This window comes from Aulostomus chinensis, chromosome 1 (assembly GCF_037954235.1).
Source record: "Aulostomus chinensis isolate RoL2024-O1b breed Wild chromosome 1, RoL_Achi_v1.0, whole genome shotgun sequence".
NCBI classification, from domain to species: Eukaryota; Metazoa; Chordata; class Actinopteri; order Syngnathiformes; family Aulostomidae; genus Aulostomus; species Aulostomus chinensis.
The window spans coordinates 63613356-63635735 of record NC_141320.1 but is presented as its reverse complement, the minus strand read 5'-3'; the positions used below and the strand labels follow the sequence as shown (position 1 = coordinate 63635735).

The 22380-nt window shown below is 43.2% G+C and overlaps 1 protein-coding gene across 4 annotated transcripts in view; it reads left to right on the top strand.

Annotated features, from left to right (window-relative positions):
- The window catches only part of dmd (dystrophin), a 225378-nt gene that overhangs the window by 176209 nt on the left and 26789 nt on the right, over positions 1–22380 (top strand). For 2 of the 4 annotated variants that reach the window (XM_086200186.1, XM_086200202.1), the window contains 5 exons: positions 459–727; positions 2450–2596; positions 7640–7694; positions 9552–9612; positions 13251–13286. In XM_086200186.1, coding sequence (XP_086056312.1) covers positions 459–727; positions 2450–2596; positions 7640–7694; positions 9552–9612; positions 13251–13286 — 568 coding nt within the window. Of the gene's footprint in view, positions 1–458; positions 728–2449; positions 2597–4141; positions 4205–7639; positions 7695–9551; positions 9613–13250; positions 13287–22380 lie in introns of all 4 variants that reach the window. The other 2 variants (XM_086200177.1, XM_086200196.1) reach the window with 2 other exon arrangements.

Below are 22380 nucleotides of genomic sequence, written 5' to 3'. Positions count from 1 at the left end.
AGCTCCAGTAGACACTTTTTCAACTGTGGCTGAATAGAGTAAGAACTGTGCACAGATGAGTGGGTGGGAAGTACAACTTTTCATGGTAGACATTGAAGAGACAACATTTTAAAACAACTTCAACATCATTGTTGTTGCTTGCTGTTGTTATGGTAATCTGTCAGGTTCCTTAAACAAAGATCCGTTTCTCTTTCCACTTTTTTTGTTTCCTAAATACAAACGATGAATAAAGCATCGACTGAACAAAAAAGAAGTTAAATCCTCAGCCCACCCATCCTCCCACCAGTGCTCCTTTAGGCGGTGTAACAGTAGCATCATGCAGATGCAATTATACCTGCACACATACAAATACAGATACATCAACAAATACACACATACAGTCATATTCATAATCAGTTCATTTATAAATGCACCATTCCTTCAACTTCACAGTACCTCGCTCTTCCTGTAACCCTTAGATATCAGTCCAGAGGAGCGCGCCCAGAATGTGGGGCGAGTCCTGCGTAAGGAAGCTGACGATGTGATGATCAAGTGGGACCAGCTCAACGCCGACTCCAGCGACTGGCATAGGAGGCTGGAGATCGCTCTCGATCGGCTGATGGAGCTCCAGGAGGCCGAGGACCTTCTGGACGGACAGCTGAGGCAGGCAGAGATGGTGAAGGAGGCCTGGGAACCCGTGGGGGACCTGCTGATCGACTCGTTGCCAGAACACATTGACAGAGTCAAGGTCAGATTAAGTTACGTTTAACAGTATCTGCTGAAATAACATGGGACACTGTCAAGCTGCTGGATGTTAGTCCCAGTCTGAACTGAGAAGGCGTCGGACTAAAGATGTCCATGATTGTGATGATCTTGTTGTGCCCACTGAATGGGTTGCTATGATCCGTGTTTGAGGAAGAACGTCAGGTAAATCTCACACAGTCAAGGCTAATTGACCGTCCTAATAAAGGAAGGCTTGAAAAACGTTTCTGTCACCTAGCAACAATTAACGCTGGAGAAAAGCTCTCTGAAAATGAGATTGTGGGGGTTTCTGTAGACAAAGACCCTTAACCTGGCAACTCACTAAAAGATTAAGGCCTGGCTATATAGTTCAGTATACACAAACACTGTGGGTGTAGGCAGGCAGCAGCCAAGGACCCTATACACCCTCAGATAAGCCGTGAATGGCTGCAGGGCCACAGATTCACCAGCCGGCATCGAGCTTCGACTCACAGAGCCACCACATTGTGTTACTGTAAAACATCCAATAAGGGAATGTAACCATGTATTTAACTTCTTTACGCTTTCTTACGTGTTGTTGCTCTCATATTTCTGAAAAGAAACACAAACTGTAAAAGAAGGATTTTTTTTCATGTCCTCCCCCCCCCCCCCATGTGGCTCCCTCCTCTTCCTCAAAGCTGTGTGAAAGTGCAGCACATATTTTCTCTTTTATACTGAAAACAAACAAAGCAAACCTTTTTTGACAAGCAATCCAACAGATTTGATTCTTCATTTGGGTGTTAGTACACAGCACTGTGAATTACCACTGTCATCGCAGTAACAGAGGTACCTCAACTTCATCTACGTGCATGGCTGCATGCAGGCACCACCGACCGGCCTGTTGTCATGATATCTGGAAAATTCAGGGTGGGAATTCTTGTGAGCCATCTTGAGAGCACGAGGATGGGGGTGTGTCGTTTAGCAATGCTGTTTGATTTTCCTTTTCAATAAGCGCTTGTGTAAAATGTGTTTTAGGCTGTTGGATAATTAAGTGTCATTATCCCAGGTGATTATCTTCTGTGTGATAACTGATTATAAAGTAGGACTGTGTGTTGGCAGTGGTTGAATATGTGGCACAGAAGTTGTCAATAATGTAAATTTTTGTCTAGTTAATCAAGAAGTCCCAGTGATAAGGTTGTTTCAGTGCACTGACCCTCTAGTACTTTAATGTAAAGGTGCAAACAACTGACATTTCACTGTTGCTGACCAATGATAAGGGGGTGGGGTGGGGGTGTTGTTCCTCTGTACCATCTTTACTCTCTACCTTCTTTGTGGAGATGTAACTCCAGTCTGGGTTCTTCTTCCCAGTCATGGTCATACCATCAAGCCAGTGTGGAGAGCTGTGAGAACATTTGAGTGAAAGGGCAGAGCTAAGTTTTTATTTTATTTGCCTATACTGCATACAATATATTCCTCTGATAAATAAATCATCACTCAGCCAACTCTCTTAGACCTGCCATGTTTTAATGATCCTACTGAGGCCTGTCAGTGTTTCCTGTACATCAGCAAGCGTTCAAAGAGGACAGAGAGCAAGATGGTTGCATCTGTTTCATGCTGTTAGAGCAGCTGAGGTGAGAAACCAGACACAACTAACAACCTGTGTGTGTGTGTGTGTGTGTGTGTGTGTGTGTGTGTGTGTGTGCGTGTGTGTGCGTGTGTGTGCGTGTGTGTGTGTGTGTGTGTTTTGTAGGAGTTCCAGGAGGAGATTGCTCCGATTCAGGAAGATGTAACACACATGAACCAGTTGGCGTCCGCTTTCGGTCCTCCAGACATTCAACTGTCGCCTAGCAACCTGGAACGCATCGAAGATCTCAACACGCGCTGGAGACTGCTGCAGGTACGCACTCGTGCACCCACGCAGAAAAGCACACACTTACTCAGGTATGGAAACACTGGAAATCCTCAGTCCAGTACATATGGGTGGATACACACATCTTTAGGTATCTTCTTAAGCGTTTTGTTTAAAGTCCTAAGAACAAGCGGCATTCTTCATGACTCGCAGCGTCATGTGCCACTATACAATTTTGTAATCATGTGCTCTTTGTTTAACACACCTGAAAGGCGAAATCCTGACCCCGCTGTTGCTCCTGTGTCAAAAGATTCACTGCATTTGAAGTCCTGCTACTTTCTAAATGTTAAAATAAATGTTAAACTTATTATAGCGCTTTTATCCCTTGTTGATAGTGTGCCCTCATGCCTCATGAGTACATGTTAATGTCAGCATGTCTTCCTGTACTGGCTGTTGAGCATGCAAATCTGTTGAAAAGCCATGAAAAGGGAAAAAAAAGAACACAAGTACGTTTCTTGGTGATCAGAGGATGCCCCGCCTTTTTCGGCCTCAATAAGGACAGCAGCCGCCATGCTGGAAGTCAGACAGTGATTGTTAGCAGAGGTGACAGATAGAGCCAGTCAGCTGCCAGAGACGCCGACGTTTGCTGAGAAGTCCCAGGCGGGGAGGAACGCCTCGGTGATACTGCTGTGAAAGGACCAGACGGCTGGCCTCTTTGAAGTTAGCACCTGCCCAGATGCTTGCCTACACACGCACACACACACACACACACACACACACCTGGACACCTTTGTCTCGTTGTGAGGGTGAGAACATCCATGTACTTAATGCAGAGGGTCAGCAGGACCTGGAAAGATGTAATTTATGGATGAAAAGGAGACCAGATTTTGAATTCTGATGTCCCTCACCGCTACTTTAACGTATTCACTCAGTATGAAGACACATCTAAGGTCCCTGCAGGGCATTGTCACATTCCAGGGAAGAATATTTTTAGCTGTGAAACATCTTTTGCATGTGAAACTCTTAAACAGAGATTAAATTAAAGCAGCTCATTAATTAGGAGCCAGATCACGGATGATAATGGAGGAGTATTTTTTTCTGTTCATGCTCATATGCATGATTTGTTTGGTCTTTTTTAAGAATTTGGATGGGAAACAATGACATCGCTGCCAGGATTTCAAACGTCACTTTCCATTGCAGGTGGTTTATTAGTAGCAACATGTCTGCCCAGAAATTTTGGCATCATTTTTCAGCGGCAAGGTGGTGGATCGTGTGTGTGTGTGTGTGTGTGTGTGTGTGTGTGTGTGTGTGTGTGGCAGTGTGTGTGTGTGTGTGTGGCAGTGTGTGTGTGTGTGTGTGTGGCAGTGTGTGTTTGTGCTTTGATGTTCTCTGCTTTCCTTAATGTGGCCTAAATTTTAGGTGAGTGGTTGTCTTTGTGTGTGTGTGTGTGTGTGTGTGTGTGTGTGTGTCTCTCTCTCTCTTTTATCAGTTCATGGTGTTCTTTCATGCCTAAAAGATGATTGGTCGGCATGGTAATTGCAACAAATTCCTCTTCAACCATTCCATTCCTTTCGTTTGTACAATCTTAATTAGGTTACTGCGGATACGGGGAAAAACAACTCAAGCAGAAACGGATTGGGTGAGGTGGACCCAAAGGTAAAAAAAAAAAAAAAAAAAAAGTACTGGTTATCATTGTCATACCTTCATCTTCATCCTTTGTCTCTCACACACACACACACACACACACACACACACACACACACACAAACACTGGGTTAACCATCAGTGGTCTGCTTGCTGGGGATGTAGATGAAAGACGGGATGATTCATCAGCCAATCTGTCCACTCAGACCAGATAATAATCCACCTCAATCACGAGGCTCTAAGAAAAAAAGCTGATGATCCACTTCTTTTCTTTTTCTTTTTTTTTTTTACCTCCCGGAACAAAACTGCCGCTAATCAGAGTCGGCCAGAGCTGCGTGTATTGCCTGGGAAAATGAGATCATATAACGTTGCGTCAGGAAGCAGCCGTGATCACAGATGCACAGCAGCTTCTCCGGGGATGTTCAGGGTGCTGCCAAGTGTTGGTACCCAAGCGAATTCATGCCCACAAGCATCAGCTGGCTTCTTATGGGATTTATATACGACTGACTGGAACACTTCCCCTGCTAGGAGAGTTGTCCGTGTTATCTTGAGCCACTGTACCGTCGCTGTGTATGGAGCTCAATGCCTAGACGTCATCTGAGTGTGTGCTGCAGCCGGCGTCTGGACAATACAGAAGCACAGTGTGAAGTTAGGACATTAGCCGATGATAGCAGATGAGCAGGGAGCTCTCGCACATTGTCAGAACATCATCACGATCCAACCGGGGTTGAAAACTGGCCAGTTTTGGTTTCAATCCAGTGTCAATTATGGAGAATATTGCAGTTAAGTGTCCTCACTCAGACGCTATGGAAGAATGGAGACGAGGGATGAACCTGTCTGATCTTAAAGAATCAGATCATTTTGTTTGACATGAGCTGGTGTGTTGACACAATTAATTGTTGAGTCGATCAGTTGTTTCTCTCAGACCCTTCAATATATATCAGGATATGCTGCACTTTTTAGAATTTATTATAGAAGAGTTTTGAGATGTCCGATGAGTTTTTTCTTTATTTTTCAAAAAAAAAAAACCAAAAACCTAAAAAAAAAAAAAAATCAAGTAGCAGCTTTCATTGCAGGTAATTGTTTTTCTTAATGTAGAGATATTCAGTTGTCAGACATATACTTCACTGCAGTATTGAAGACTTTACGAGTGTCAGTATGAGTAAATACGGCTGCAAGAGAGCTTTATCAGGACAGCAATGATATAGAGGTACAAGAGGTGCACGTGCAGCCATTTTAGGCACAAATTGAAGCATCTTCAAGCGCTTCAAGGGCAGTTTCGTGTCCTTGTGTAAATGTTCCGGGTGGGTTCAAGGTCAAGACTGGACGTTGTTGCTCGTTCCTTTTATTTCTGTCTTTTCGTGCTGTGAACATCGGAGGCTGGCTCATTATAGCGGATAAAACTAGAGCACAATCTACTGTATATTTTGTGTTTTGGATTTTTGAAAAGTTCATTTCAACTTTTTTTGCCAAGAGGGAAAAAATGAATGTTGCTCTCATGTGTATTAATTACGGCGCTGGAGCCAGGAGTGGATGAGGCTACGGGGGGAAACAGCAAGTATCCTTCTGTCCAAAGTTCTAAATTATTCTCGCAAAAGCACCTCTAAAGTTCACTGCTTAACACATTATGTCTTGTTAAATTTGTACTCACACCGAAGACAGTCAAGAGGAATTCCTGTAACACCACAGCTTATTACGTCTGTTTATGAATGGAAACACCAAATTAAGTTTTAGAGATGCAGTTTTTTTTTTAACTCGAGCATGAGCCTAGCTAGCCCTGTTTCTAGTCCTTATGCTAAGCTAACTCGGCTCTAGTCGATGCACAGAGATGAGAGCAAATTTCTCATCTTCTGGTGTGTAAAATAGCGTGTCAGAATGCTTACAACTGTGCAGGAGTTGATAATATCCTCGAATTCTCTATGTTTTTGCCACTACCTTTTGTATTTGGAATAGATAAAATCACCATCAGGGATAATTCCGTCCGTTAAATTGTTAAAACATGAGTTGTTTTTACGTCATGTAGTCAGTAGTTAATATTGTAAAGCCATCAGACATCACACCCTGCAGAACGGGTGTTTTGATTCGGATCAATGACAGCTTCGATAAGAGCTTATAATCGAGGATAAAGTGTGTGTTCTGGGGAGATTAGCCCCGCCTCTCTGCGTGTACCTTCCAAGTCATGCTGATTTGGCACAATTATCTCAAATCTATCCAGATAGACAGCTCATTCAGGGCTGAAGGAGACCGCAGCCTCTCTAATTTCTTCACTACAAATTCAATTATCTCCTCCATGCTTGCCTTTGTGTCTCCTCCCTCCCTTCCCCCCTTTGTTTGCCTGTACTTGTACTGCTACTTCTTTGCTAGAGTGCATCATTCGTCATGGTTCACAGTCACACACACGCAAATCACCCCCCAGTGTATTCACCTCATCATGTTATAAAGCTGTTTATTACTTTAAGGAAGCATTACAGTTCTAGTAATGACTGTCTCCCTGGATTATATTGATTCCTTTCCTGAGTACCTGGTTTCTTTGCAGATAATTAAGCAATGATTCTATATTTCACCTTGTATATGGTCGGGATTTAATACCTGCTACGACATATAAGATTAGCCTCCTTTCGGAATGCACACCATGGGAGTGGATGGCAAGATTCCATCACTTCAAAACAAAACTGAGTAGTAACAGTAACATGCCTGTTGGTGAACCTTCTCTTTTTGAATCATTCTGAGTTTTTTTTTTTTTCAACAACCATCAGTTTGTTCTGGACCCCTCACGTGGAGTTTGCAGCAAGAACCGAAAAATACTTGTGTTTTCTTGCGAACCAAGATGAGCATTGTGATGCCCATGAGCACAGGTGGCGTGTGGGTCACTGGATCAACCCGTGGAGCCAACACATGGAGCCAATCTAGTTTTAAATTCAGTATTACTTGTCTTATTCTTGTATAGCTTGTTCTGTATAGAGGCAAATTAATATCATTGTTCATTCACTTTGGGTTTTGAATCTTAAAGCGCCGGCTGAAGAACCTGTACGGTTCCTCACGGGGATCATACGACAGTGGATCTTGGTGACCTCATTAACCATGGTAGTAAATATGTACCCGTTGTGTCTGTATCTGTTGACCAGCTGGTACAACACTCAGTCTCTGTACTCCAGAGGTAAAGCAGCCAACCTGCGTCTTCCACTTGTTTTAATCTCTCCAGTTACTTTATGATGATGTTTCCCCTGATGTCTCCAGGAACCTGTAGCGTCAGTGTGTCTGTTTATGGTCAGAGTGATGACATTGATACAGATGTCCACACGTTGATGCAATTCCACTGAGGATCCCTACAAGCATGGCCAGGCTCATCTCATCACATTTCAGTCATGACGAATTCACGTCTTCTGTTTCTTCATCCAGAAAAGTTGTTCTGCCTTTAAAGCATTTCTGTCCATCTTTCTCCATCAGGTCTCCATCAAAGACCATCTGAAGCAGCTGACGGATGCTCACAGAGACTTTCACGGTGAGAAACACACACACACACACACACACACACACACACACACACACACACACTTCTCAAGAGAGTATATATATGTCTAAGGGTGAGATACAAGCCATAACATGTGAGATCACGTGCATGATAACAGCAGTTCAGTCAGAAAGTGAGGAACCAGCACAAGGGAAGTAGCGACACGGCGTGATGTTTGTTTTTTCTTCCATCAATGAATTACATCATGGCCTCAGTTGGATATGAATGACGACTGCAACCAGCAAGCAACATTTCATTAAAATATCTCCAAACTTCAAAGTCTTTACCAGTGTAAAAATCACTCCTTTGATGATATGAACAGTGAAGCTGAATTTAATCTTTGTGGTGCAGGATTATTTTTCATTACAGCGTAAAATGAAATGGTGTTCTCCCTCTATATTTTTTTTAACATATATATATATATATACTAGAGCTATAAATTCTTCCTTATGTGATGTTTGCATCAATTGGTTAGCAAAATGTAGCCTCAGTCATTTAGCATGTAGCCTTCCTGGTCTTTTTTAAGACTCTTGTCAAGGTCTTTACTCAGATCAGTTGCATAAATTGGTGCACTCCAGGAAATAATATGGTAATTTTGATGACTATATGGTGACATAACTTGTGACTTTTGTTGCCAAAGCTTCATTGAAGGGAGTTAAACATATTTCCTCTCATGGACACACAACATAAATATAACTCACAGCTGCATGTGACACACAGAGCGATTAAAGAAGTCACAGAGAGATTATTAAAGGCATTTAAGTGGAGAGACAAAGGACACAAAGTAACTCTGCAGCGTTTAACTTTGCAGGTTAATGATGTATAAAGAGGGAATATCCTCAAATTCATTTCAGGGTGTCCACCTGGAGCCTGTCTTCATGCTGCAAGCTGCTTCTCCTCATCAATTCTCTTTGGTTTAATTACAGCTCATCTGCAGAATAATTAAGACTACAGATGACAAAAGAGCATAACATCCCACTTGCGCTCATGGCAGATATTAAAATTGAATAACCGTACAGGTGGGGGCTGACATTTGGATACAAATGAAGTTGTGAAAAAGTGATAAAATCCATTAAAGCATAAAATGTGGGATGGGTGGTAGATCAGGACATATAAAATATCAGGATATGAAGAGAGAAAAAAAACAATTATTGAAATATCCCTGGTAGGTAATAAAATGTCTTTGGGGTGAGACACTGCTCTCAGTCACATTTGTTAGCCCAGACATGTTCCATACAGCTGCATAATGGAGCTGTAATAGATGTAGCAGGACACACAGAGGAGGTGATGGACTACTAATGATTATGATGCTCTGAATGATAATGGAACGACAGTCCTTGTGCTGTCTTCGTGTGCTATGTTGATGTGTGTACAAGAAGTCGTCCCCCGATGCATTGTTCTGTTTTTAACTCCAGCAATTGTACCTGTGGGGCACAATAATGCTTATACAGCGGGTAGTTGCAGCCGAGCAACCTGATTGGTCATTTCAACTCGTTCCGACTGTGCTGACAATCCCCAGAAAGCACAGCCTGTTCTAATAGTTTGTGCACCAACTCTCGTGGGCATCATAAGTGGGATAATTAGCAATATTTCTTGTTTTTCTGCTGTTGTTCATTATCACGTATATTACTTTGAAGAAAACTTTTCACTACATGCAGTGTTTTTGTAATTGCTGCACACACATTTCCTGCTGTTTGTTTTTTCTTTCATGGTGTTACCCTTGCATATTAAAAGTTTAATCGCCTGAGGAGAGTATAAATAGATGTTGACCCCTAGTTTTTTGTTTTTGTGTGTGTGTGTGTGTGTGTGTGTGTGCGTGTGTGTGTGTGTGTGTGTGTGTGTCAGCAGGATCTGTAGTGAGCCCCTTCGAGCAGGGTGTCTCCCCAAACAACGTGCCCTACTACATCAAGTAAGTGCGCAGCTTCTCCATCACCAGCCACCAGTTCAGACCTGGCATTAGCAGGATCGGATCACAAGTCTCAGAGTTGCAGTGAGGTCACCCAGAGGTGGTCTGGCTGCAGCGGTTCAGCAGCATACATGTAACGAGAAAGGAATGAGTCCTAAAATCAGGACATCCACTTCCTTTGTCTCAATACCAATGTGATTCTTTAATGAGTTTTCGTTTGAAAAAGGGCCTGTAGTTCACACTCGCTTTACATATTTTAGAGTTTTGTCAGATGTAAATACTGCACTCGATGTAAATACTGTGCTCATTAATTTTTTCGAATGTTTTAACAACAGCGGTTGCTGACAAGGCTACAAACATCATCTCAATGAGAGCAGAAGCAACACAGAACTAGGAGGGTTTTTTTGCTTTTTTTTTTTTGTAATGATCAAAGTTACGATGTAAAAATATCTTTGGCTTCTGGAACCTGTGCTCATTTCCTGGTTAGCCTACAAAAGTACCTCATCCCTCTGGCGCTCTGTTGACCATCTGAGAAGCTGCTTCATGTTTAGGTCGCCCTCTTCCCCTCAAGCCACAGGGTTTATTGTAAACGAGAGAGCATCTTCTTCACACATTAGCTTGGTTGTAACGGGACGTGCTCACAGAGACGTCAGAGGGCAGGAAAGGGTCAACGCCTCTCGCTCCTTAAAAACACCAGTGCATTGATGGGATCACTCATGTTAATACCAGGTCTGAACAGAGTCTCAGTTAGGACCAGTTTAAGTCACACTGGCTGATCGTTTTTAATGAGCGTTCACTAATGTGGGAGTGTGCGCTCATGAGTTCACATTCAAACATTTTGCTTTAACGGCCTTTAAAATGCAAACATGCATCGTGTGTGCTCCTACTAACCTGAAGCAGTCAGGATTTTCCAGGGTAGATTGATGACTAAAGACATCGATCTTGGTGCTGTTCCACGAGATCCCTCTTCCCATTCATCCTGGGGAAGAACCAGGAAAGAAATATGGACTTTCACTCATTAATTGACCCAATGTGGGTGAAATTTTGCAGAGTTCAATTATATTAGGTTCTGGCAGGTGAAACTGGAAGGTGGGATTGTCCTGTCATCCGGCAAATATTCATTGTTTATGTGGAACAAACGCTTGAAAGTAGCAGAAAAGGAGAGCAGGACTCTGTAGTAATGATGGCAATAAACATGATTTGTATAGCACCTTTCAGAATATGATTACAAAGTGCTTCACAAAAATAAGATAACGGCAAAAGAAAGGAATAAATTCAGTTGAAATATGTATACTTGGGTAAAGTCCTTGTCTCATTGTCAATTTATTCCATTAAAACTCCACAATTTGTCTGTCAGCTGATTGTTGGACTTGTGTTAAATGTGTTTCTGATTGACCAACAACACTCTTAACAGAATGGTGTTGTTTGCCCTAAACCGTTTGGCCTTGCTTATCTCATGGCATCCATCCATCCATCCATCCATCCATCCATCCATCCATCCATCCATCCATCCATCCATCCATCCATCCATCCATCTGGTCTATTGATCTCTCTTTGAAGTTACCTGCTGTTCATTTTCAACACATTTGCAGTTGTTGACATCTCACCAGCCTGTCTGTCCAACCATGCATCTGTATATCCACCCATTCTTAAGGTTTCATCTTAACATATCAGCAGGGAAAATGTATAAATAATCCCAAGAACTTCGGGCAACAATGTCTGGACCAGTCCTAATTAGCTTGTATTTTGTCTTGATGGGAGCTGCCTCTCATCTTCACTTTAGCTCTTTGACAACAGAGCATATCACAATATTTCAGGTGGTCCAAAAACTTCAGTCTAGCCTTGACTAACATCATTTTGTGTCTCATTTTGTCCATGGGCGCTGCTTTTTTTGCGAAACCTGCTTATTGGGCAGCTGAGTGCTGCTGCCGCAGCAGACTGTTTACTACTCATCAGCAGATGGCTGAAGTTGTGTTAGCAGTAAGTCTGAAAACTTCAGCCTCAGCGCTGAAGAATGAGCATCGTCTGTGGCTGAGGTAGTTCTGTAAAAGATAGCTAGTGTGCACAATGAGAAGGTTAGTTCTCTCTTCGGCCATTCGATTGCACTTGCTTATCTGAGGTAGGAGTTCTAGTAGGGAACCCCAAACCTCCCTATGCCTCGCCACAGTAGCCAGCTCTCACTGGGGGGTCCTGAGGCGTTCCCAGGCCACCTGGTCCTCAGTCTGCCCGGTGGCCACCTCCCAGCTAGACGTGCCTGGCACACCTCCCTGAGGAGACCGCCAGGTGTACATAACTTTCACGAGTCACAGCCAGCACGTAAAATGGCACTGACACTGTGGCTCCTCACTACTGGTGCTATTATGTGGTGGTTTAGCATTTACAGCCACGGTTTTACAACATTATTTGGCTCCCAAAGCTCTTTATTAGATCAGATGTAGGGGAGTGAATGGCCCCATCCAGCAAAATATAAAAATCTGAGTTGCAGTCTGGGGTTTGTTCAGAGGAGGTCATCATCGAATGTGCTCATATTTTCAAGTAGCTCTGAGTGATAGCATTGATTTGTGGGTAAGAGGTCATCTTTAGGATACGTGGTCAAACCTGTAAAGCATCTAGGAAGACAAGAAATATCATCAGGTTGGAACTGTCCAAAGAGAACTAACACGTCTCCAATTGTTTTCAATGGGAGTCCCTCATTTTTACTCCATGCCACAAACCTCAGCAGCGTGATGAGGCGCTCAGCATCTTTTCCGGTTGCTGAGATGTTGGACTTCATATAGATAAATTCCCCAGCCAGTGGTCCCATCATGTTTGAGGGTGAACTGTCAGGTGCTACACGTACTGTACGAGTGCTGAATGAGAACAAGGCTTGAACCAGACGATGTTACTCCCCACGGCAACTTTGTGCCAACATTTTTACTTCCATGGACATTCCGTATCATAGCAACCAAATGCAAATGAAAGCAAGCATATTCTTTTTGGCATGTTAGCATATTAGCATGTCAGCGTTGTCTCAGGCTGTGTCTGGGGTGGAACTTTGCTGTTGAGACCGGGCTTTTCCTCTCTACTTGCAGCCACAGTAGCTGCTCTTATCACAGACTCTGCAGCTCCTCTCAGCTTCACAGAGCTTTATAATTTGGTTTAAGCTTGTTTTTTAGCTGACTGGCTGCAATTTGACCATTTTTGTTCAGTCATCGTGTCATTTCCTGTCACAGCAAGCGGCTGTTTGCAGAGAAAATGGAGCCTTAAGAGTTGGTAGAATATTAGACTTGGAGTCACCAGACGGAAAGAAAATGCCACACATTTTATTTTATAGTCTTTTATTAGTGTGTTGTATTCGTGACAGGTTAGACCCTCACTTGCTATTCCTAACAGCGCGTTGTGACTGATTAACCTCACTTCCTGCTTTGTCCACAGTCTGATGAAAATAGTACATCGCGCTAGCTTGTTAATCAGCAACTAGAGGCTTGCTATGTGCAGCTTAACCCTCTGAATGGCTGACTCTGCACACTCGTTTAATCTCCATAATTTGTTGTTTGATGTGGAATTAACTGAAAAAAAAACATACCTGAGTGAGAAGAGAACAGTGAGGTGAAGGGGAGGAAGGAGGGAGGGAAGTGACAGGCTCTCCTCTCCACACGCAGTGAAAAAGCTGGACCTGACCAGATGACCAAGACGCTGTGAGTGGCAGCTAACACACACACACACACACACACACACACACACTGACAAAACACTTGAATTTTGGACTTCTCAATCACAACTATCATAGAAGTGGTGCATGTTTTCAACCAGGGCTGGGAAAAAGACCACAAACAAGTAAAAAAGACAAACATTTTTTAAAAAAGAAAGTTGATGGCAACAACAAAATTGTCGTTTAAGTGATTTGGTCGGTTTGAAAGAGAGCAAATGTGCAAAATGGGTGGTAGAAGTACGTTTTTGATTTTTTGTTTTTGTTTTTTTTCGAATAAGACCGGTTGTTTCCAGTGTTTTGTGGGATTGTCCCAAACATTCTCTTCTCGTTTCTAACCCTCGATTTAGGCTTACAGGCAGGAACTAAAGCCTGATGGATCTTGGTAACGTCTTGCTCCTGACATTTAATGTTTTTAAGCTTTACTTCCTGTCTGTGAGATTAAATCAATGGCCAAAAAAAGGCACAAATGTCATGACTTAGGCCGATTGTTCTTTGCTCTTCAAGACTTCACCACATTTCTGCTGCTCGATAGACTTTTTCTACTGTTTTAACCACATGTAATGTTGCCTGTGCTGCCATCAAGATGCACATTGCGTACCAGCAGTTTGTTTTAAATTTGCTTGACAGTTAAATGGAGGCACGACAATTGTGTGCCTCATTGGAATTTATAGTCATTGTTTTCCTTAATGTAAATTAAGAACGATAAAATCCCCCGGACTCAAAGTACTCAATGTTTTTGTTCGTATAGTGTCAAAAGGACAAATTGCAGGCTTCACACCCTGCAGCAGCCAGTGTGCAAACACGCACTACACCCACGCTGGCTATGGCCTACACACACTTAACACACCCACACTGTGTCTCATGCCTACAAACACACTGTCATACACATTCGGCACACAGCGCGACAGCATATGGCCGACCAACTGTTCCTTCTGCACCATCACTTTTCTTCTGGAGAGGATTTCCTCAAACTTGCAACATCCACCTTGTCTCCCCGGTGAGGGTATGTTTGATTTATCCCTCTCTGGTGGGATCCTCAGTGGAGTTGGGTTTATTTCTGCTTCTGTGGGTCCAGTGTGCAAACTCAAACTGTTTCACTTTTATGCAAATATTGAAGTGCAACTGCAAGTGTCTGTCAATGTGCTAAGGATGTCATAAAATTGTTCCGTCCACACCCAAGGTCCAATATTAACTGCTATTTTTGAGTTCCACAGGGGAAAAAAAGTTTGTTTGTTTGTTTGTTTTTTCATTTTAGCTCATGCTGGGGGTGCTTTTCCTCTCTGTAATAAACACGAGCTGGAACCATGATCCAAAAAACAAAATAAAAACCGTAGCGTGGGCTTGCTGACCCGCTCCACCCCTAGAATGTAATGTTTACTAGAGGGTTTTTTTTTTTGAAAGGGCCGACAACATAAGACATGTTTGCAGAGGTGCATCACACAAACGCTAACCAATATCAAGTGGGAAAAGGTTGTAGAATGATGAACTGGAGCCTAAGCATCCGTAGGAAGAGCCACTCGAGGCAGGTGTGACACCTAGTGGTCTAATGTGGTATTCCTGTTCGATGTTTTGCGTAATATGAAAATTCTAGTCCTGTGTGAACATTCTTGTCCTCTGTACAAACACATTATGCATCGAGATGGCGTCTGGAGGCTCCAATCAAGACTCCTTTGATGTCTCTGTCTGTGTCCTTTTGTCGCTCTCTCTCTCTCTCTCTCACACACACACAAACACACACCGACACACATGTTTAGAAAGGCTAGTGATGTGGTGGGATAAAGTCACAGTTGAGACTTGCCTATGAATTACAGACTGCTTCTCTTTGCTGGTGCAACGTAGCCTACATTTCTCAAGCCTTGAACACTAATTCCCAAAGCAAAGACGACCCCCCCCCCCCACACACACACACACACACGCACACCACCTCCACCTCCTCCTCCCTTCCTGTCTCCCCTCTCCTGTGAGCCTTGTAAAAGAAAAAAAACTCTCCTCCATTTCCCTTCTTGTCTCTGCCTCTTTTCCTATCTTTTCCTTATTCTCTCCTCCTCTTACTTTCTCTCCATGGCCTTGAATGAGGAAATCTGTGTGCCTTGAAAAGCAAAGAGCCCCCTTCTCTCTCTCTCTCTCTCTCTCTCTCTCTCTCTCTCTCTCTGTCTCTGTCTCTCTCTCTCTCTCTCTCTCTCTCTCTCTCTCTCTCTCTCTCTCTATGTCACACACACACACACACACTCGTCAGGGAGGTGAAAAACCTCCTCAGATAGTGTCGACGCTCCTCTGCTTTCAGTAACAGGGGGATGGGGGGAGGGGAGTCAGAGTCAGGGAGCCTGAGCTCCGCCTCAGATGCGTCAAGTGTCCTGGACAAAAAGAAGTCACACCCGGAAATTAAATTTCAAAATAAATGTGCTAACTGCATTGACTGGATTGGCTTTATTGCACTGACAAGTAGTAACACATCCTTTGTCTTTTAAGTGGGTAATTTGTCAACAGACACACTTTGACAGACATTGTTCTAGACGGATAACGTTTGTGTGTGTGTGTGTGTGTGTGTGTGTGTGTGTGTGTATGTATATGTGTGTGCGTGCGTGCGCAATGTAGAGGTCTTGGCCTACTTGTCTCTTTCCTCCAGGGTTATTCTACTTGGCTGGTTTATGAAATTACAAAATTTTTAAATTTCACTGGGAAGAACAATGTATCGGAATTCACAGTAAAATATATTAATTTTCTTATTGTTCACAACGTAAATATCATACGCATGTTTACATGAAGCTGACATGATAACGGATCTCAACTTCACTTGTCTGTGCAGCAATTCTACTGTTTATAAGGACACATATTTATCTATGTACATGAGTCTGCTTTTTCTTATCTCAATGTAGATATGATTTTGCAAATAATTTCACAATATGTAGGCACAGTGTCCACATCCATCTGATATGTGTGTGTTCCTGTTATATTATTTGGCCATTCACAATGTCGCAGTTGAATCTCCTTATTATTTACATATTATTTTCGTATGCTTTTATAGTTTCTATCCTTTAAGGAGCAGATGCAGTGGGAACATTTTCCCCACAGCGATTAATTGCAGTATTGGTTTTATATCCTCACACTAATGTTGGTAAACTTCAGCTCTTTTCGTTTATTGATGTATGTGGATACCAGATATCAGCAGAAACTCCAATGATGTACATCTCCTGTGTAATACACGTGAGTCTGCGATTAGTTTGTATGACCTGACAAGTTTCTAGCCAAATTTTCAGAAATGGTCGGTGAAAGTCAAGTCTGCGTAAGGGAGCTTTAATTCTGAAATTATGACCGGAAGTGGGTCGATCGCGTTATGTCTGAGCTGACTGTCGTGTTTCTCTGGTCAGTCACCCACCGCTGCTTCTCGCACAGGAACACGCAGGCTCACACAGTCACGGTTACTTCGGACGCCTCTCCTCGGTGGTAGAAGACCGTGGGTCGGACCGGTCGGAGTGTTCGGGATCTATTTCCTCGGTTGTACCCGAGAAACGGTTCCTTTCTCCGGACTCGGGTGGGGGGGCTGCGATTGAGCGACGATGCGGGAGCAGCTTCGGAAGTGAGTGCTGGTCTCGGGACTGTTTTATTGAGGTGGTAAATAATGGGGATGGTAATTGTGCTGGTCGTAATGCAGTAAACCTGTTCACACGGACAGGACTCTGGCTGTGGTGGGCACAGGCGTCCCCGCACTTACAAATCTAGTTCACTGCGGGCTCGGAAACAGGTTCGGGCTGGTGGGAAACTGGGAAAAGATGCATCATTGCCCTCTAATTGCAGGAATAAATCCCCCTTTTTGTTAACTGTTAGCTTTTATCTTTTAATGCATCTGAATGAATGCTACCTCGAATATTTGAAAATACTCTGGCATCAGGTTGAAATGTTTATTTTTATTTTTATTAATGTACATAACATTGAAATTACCTCAGAGTGCTAATTCCCCCCCCCCCCCCCCCCTTCCATGAAAAGGGAGAATAACTCCGTAGAAATTGGAAGCCATTACACCCCCAATCAGCCTCCTTCACAGCGGCTGTCGGTCGTGTTTGTTGCCGGGGAACCAGTCGGGGTGCGCGGACGGCGAGCCTCCCCCGGCTCCCGGTCTTCTGGATCCCTTCACCGGGCTCTGCTCCCTCTAATTCCTTCTTATGTTCGGTGTTACAGCCCAGTCAGAGCAGGGAGAGGGGCAGTCTATGCTTTAGAGCAAACATACTGCAACCAGAGCTGTGTTTGTATGTGTGTGTGCGCGCGTTTATTTACCCGTGTGTACGTGTGCGTGAGTGTGTGTGTGTGTTTGAATTCAGTCTGACGGGGACGTGTGTTTATTTATGCTGCATTGAAGGATCTTTTGCATGAGAAAAGGAGCCGAGCCGGCAGCAGCGATGCATAATGTGTTGCATTCCTTCACAGAGGCGCACACGAAGGTGCAAAACACCATCACCTCGTTGCCAGTAAAGCTGCGTGTGTGTGTGTGTGTGTGTGTGTGTGTGTTTGTGTGTGTGTGTGTGTGTGTGTGTGAGTGAGTTTGTGTGTGCGTGCTCGCGCTGGTCTATTTTCAGGCCCCAATTTCCATCCCCAAACTGCATGTTTTTGTGTGTAGGAACGCTTTTCCTCCTCCTCTGATCTTTTTTGTATTTAAGTGTGTGTGAGAGTGTGTGTGTGTGTGTGTGTGCGTGTTGAAAAGAGCAGATGATGCGGGTTAGCTGGTGCAGGTGTGTGTGTGTGTGTGTGTGTGTGTGTGTGTGAGAGACTAAATGCAGTTGATGGATATAAAGGCTTACACACAGATTGTTGGATGGTGATGTTTGACATGCTCAGACATGATTGTTATGACTCCTGTGGTGTCTTTGCATTCATTGTAGATTATTATCAAGACCCGGCTGTGTTTCTTTTTCCTCTTGGAGTTAAATTTCTGCAGTCAGAACCAGTGACGACTGAAATGTCCCCCAGTTCTAACTGCACGCAATTTCTGCCCAGGTGTTAGATGAGATTTATAATGGTTTTTCGATCATTGTAGCATCAAGAGGACAATTTTCTCCCCTTTTTTTTTTGTCAGAAAAGGAATATCATGATTGTCACTTGATAGAAGCTCGAGGACAGAAAGGACATTTCACATATTTATTTTCAGCAAATTATTTTAACGTCTTTTGTTGGTTTTGTATGTGCTCTTACGTTCAAGGTGTATCCCATGTTTTATGTATCAGAGTAGCTTTTGGCTCATGATCACTTATTAATGTCTTAATTTACTCATTTTCAGCACCTCTGGTAGCCGGCGGTTGTATTTTTAAATGATTTCGTGATCTTTCTCTGAGCAAATGAGGCGTTTGGTCTTCAGTCAGCTGTGAAGATTGTCCGCACACAACCTGAAACATACAAACTCACTGTTGCTCCGCCGATGATGATGATGATGATGATGATGATGATGATAGATTAGATTCCTCTGGTTTTGTGAGAGTTGATAAAACAGCCGCTACATGCGTTTTTATCTCCAAACACTGTATTCTTCCATCTCCTTTCATGCAATTTCTCATTGATTAATAGGGCGAGCCGACACTATGAATACAAAACATTCACAAAAGGTCACCAAGTAAAATGTGAAGTTTGTTCTGTTTCAATATCTCTTTGTCGAAAACCTCTACGGACGACTATTAGCATGTTTTTCATGTTACAAAAAGTCAATGCAAGGCCTTTTATTCTGTGCATGCAGCTGATCATATATATATATATATATATATATATATATATATATATATATATATCATCAGCTGTAACTCTCCATAAATCCTCCCCTCGTTGTGATTGTTACGTTCAGTTCTAATTGAATCTGTGACGTGTTAATGTGTTTTAATATTCACTGTCGTAGCTGTAGGACTCTACTATTATAACATTATTATTCCCCTTTTACCGCCGCACATCCCCAGGATGATAAAAACCCGGGTCTTTGAGTCGACAGTAATAAGATCGTACTTTATTGGTCCTGCGCACGGGGAAGTTTCAGGTATCACAGAAGATAAAGGTTTGCAAAAATAGAGCATCAGAACATCAATGATAAATAAATAAATGTGCATTTTAAAGGTTACAAAGTGTGCAACAAATATGTCTTAACCCAATGAGATTTATGATGAATAAGCTCAAAAAATATCACTTTTATCCTGTAATGGCGGTTTTAAGACCAGAATAATACAACTCTAATGGTATGTAATGATGATATCTAAGAAAATAGCTTGTCTCGTGTCACCTTTTATCGCCCAGTTGCCCTCATCTGTTTTGTTCATGGTCTCTTGTTGTTGTATGTTGGTGGTGACAAATTGCGTCCTTCACTTTCAAGCTGATCGGAGCAGAAAGTGATGGATACCTGTGTGTGTGTGTCCGGGTCACATGACCCGGGAGTGAATGTACGGGAACCCTGTTCCTGTTTCAGACAGAATCTGGATGTTAGCAGGGTTGTGTGCCTGTTTCTTGCAGGCTTCAGGAACACTCCGTAGTTCTAGTCAGTAAATCTGTACATGACCATCGAGACCAGCAAATTGGAGGGGGGGGGGGGGGGGGGGAGCTGATTGTTTTTTTTCACTGATTAAATTAAGCGTGTCACAGGAAGTGAGTTGATATTTGAGTCGAGCAAGCACAGCGAAAGTATTGAACCAAGAGAATCACTTATTTTTTGCGAGGTCACAAAATGAAACATTGAGTTGGTTTCTTGCGTCTGTCCTCCCTCGACATCAACTGACCAAAAAGAAGAGAACTGCGTCTCAATCTCATTTCCCCTCTTTGGCATGGACCGACCCAACAGTCAGAACATTCAGGAACAATCCGTCAGGATCGTGTGGAGAACAATAGCTCCATTTCACTTCTCAAATTACTCAATTCTTTTGCTTCAACCGGATTGTTGCGAGCGGCTTTCATGCTTTCTCACCAGCTTCTTCTCTTATTCACATCACATCCCTGAGGGCCATTGTCTGAAGCCCATTCTGTTGCCTGGCGTGCAGGAAACATTGTGTCGGCGCTCAATGATAGGCTGAGGAAGACATCGCCGTAGCCCATAAACCACCTTTAATCATTCATCCAAGAGCCGTAATTGATTGCAGCGAGAAGTGACACTGAACGTCTCTGCACGGATCCATTATTTAAAACGCCTATCTGTCACCTCCGCAATAAGCTATTCAGCTGCCTGTTAAGTGCAATATGTAGCATTGTGTGATGGCACATGTGTGTGGTATTGTTCTGTCGAAGAGCTGCACACGCAAGACCACCGCTCAGTGGAACTTTTAAGATCCGTTGTGCTCAGTTGGAAATAATCGCGTCGGACTTTTTTTTTCCCTCACTATCGCAGCGATGCAGGCGATCGTGTTTTCTTACAGTGCAGAATGAAATAGAAGAAAATAGCAGAATGAAAGAATGACTTTCGTCAGAACGTGAAACTCGTAGGCTGAAAACAAGAGTTGGCAGAATAGAAGTTGAAGCTGTTTTCCACTCAGTTTGTTTGCAGTGCTGATAAAGCCGGACTAAGCGTGTCGTGCCGGTCTCACGATCTGATAACGAGAGCTGACAGAGCAGTACTTGACTGTGAAACCGTATTTGTCCACAGCAGCTTTTTCCATCTGCATCTCCTCCCGCTAGTGCAAAGCGTTCTCTCTAACGGCGTTGTCCAGGATGGAAACATCTCGGACTCTTCTTTTCTGGATTTTGTTTTTTGTTGTTTTCCCACACACAAAGGTGTCACAGCTGGATAGCAAGTGTGGCGTACGCACCTTTGCTTCTTTGGAGGAAAGTCTGTTTCCACGGGGGCTTTGTGTCATAATAACTGTGTCATACTGCAACTCTTAATTAGACGTAGGGCCGTCCACACTTAGAGGAATAACTATGATTGTAAAGAATCCACACCCCAATTATGTAACAACAGTGGTGGTTATTGATATTGTTGGGGTCACTGTTGTAGTAAGTAACAGCAACATCAGGATTTTACACACTATTTTTAAGCTCACTGTAATGTGATGTGATCACTCAGTTCATGGACTTATTAGATACTTATATAACCGAACGTCAGGCTGCTAATTACACACACGGAATGTTATTTTACCTGGTACACATTTAAAATTCATTTACGTTGGATCTGATGCTGTCTGTGCATCTGAAACTCCCCAAAACTCAGGGTGCGTGTCTTATTAGGGCCTGAGCCTGAAGGTACTTCGGGGCGAAGACCCTATTATGTTTTTATTATTACTATATTCATCTGCTTCTATTCTGGCAGTAACAAATGATAAACACCCATTTTCCTCTGCTGCCGGTGTGTTCACCGTCACTGTATACACGACGTTATTGTTGCCTTCTAGCTATTTTTCTAGCCATCATTCGTGTGTACTCTTTGTTTTTTTTTCATTGCAGGTCAAACTCTCGTGTCTGTGTATTCTGCAAGCAGCTAAACTTGTACAACTGAGGTGTTAAAATGTCGGCAGAGAACAATTCTACACATACATCCACTCATTACAAGAGCATATTTGCAGAACCTTTCACCGAAAACGAGACCACTCTTGTTTCCTCCGTGATGATTTGTGCATTTTCTGTTTTGGATCACTTCCTCGGCTGTAGCATCAGTGCGTCTTGTCTCCACTGGTTTCTATCGTGGCTTGGGTGGGGGGAAATGCGGGTGGGGGGGGGGGGCTGTGAATGCTGAATGATCTCCCCTCCCTAGTCAGCTTCAATCAGATTGCCCTCGAGCAAGGCAGTGAGCGAATCCCCAGCTGCTGCGCCAGAGCTGCTCTGGCTGTATAGCGGTTTATCTTTTGACAGTTTAGGATGCATTGTCAACACTTTGGCTCGTCCCGAGGCTGTGATACATTTTCTTGTGAGACAGTGTCAGCTTTCAAAGAGCAGGGAAAAAAAACAACAACAACCCAGACAAAGCCAGAGATGCTGTGTTGCTAGGGGGCCATCGTTGATGTGTTATTGTTCTCCTGTGATTTTATTGCTCATTAATCCCAGTCCAGCATCTGGTTGGAGGAGGGAGATGACAGTGGAGCTCGAGTGTAGGATTTTGCAGACATTCTCTATTGTAGATATGGTGCTTTTGT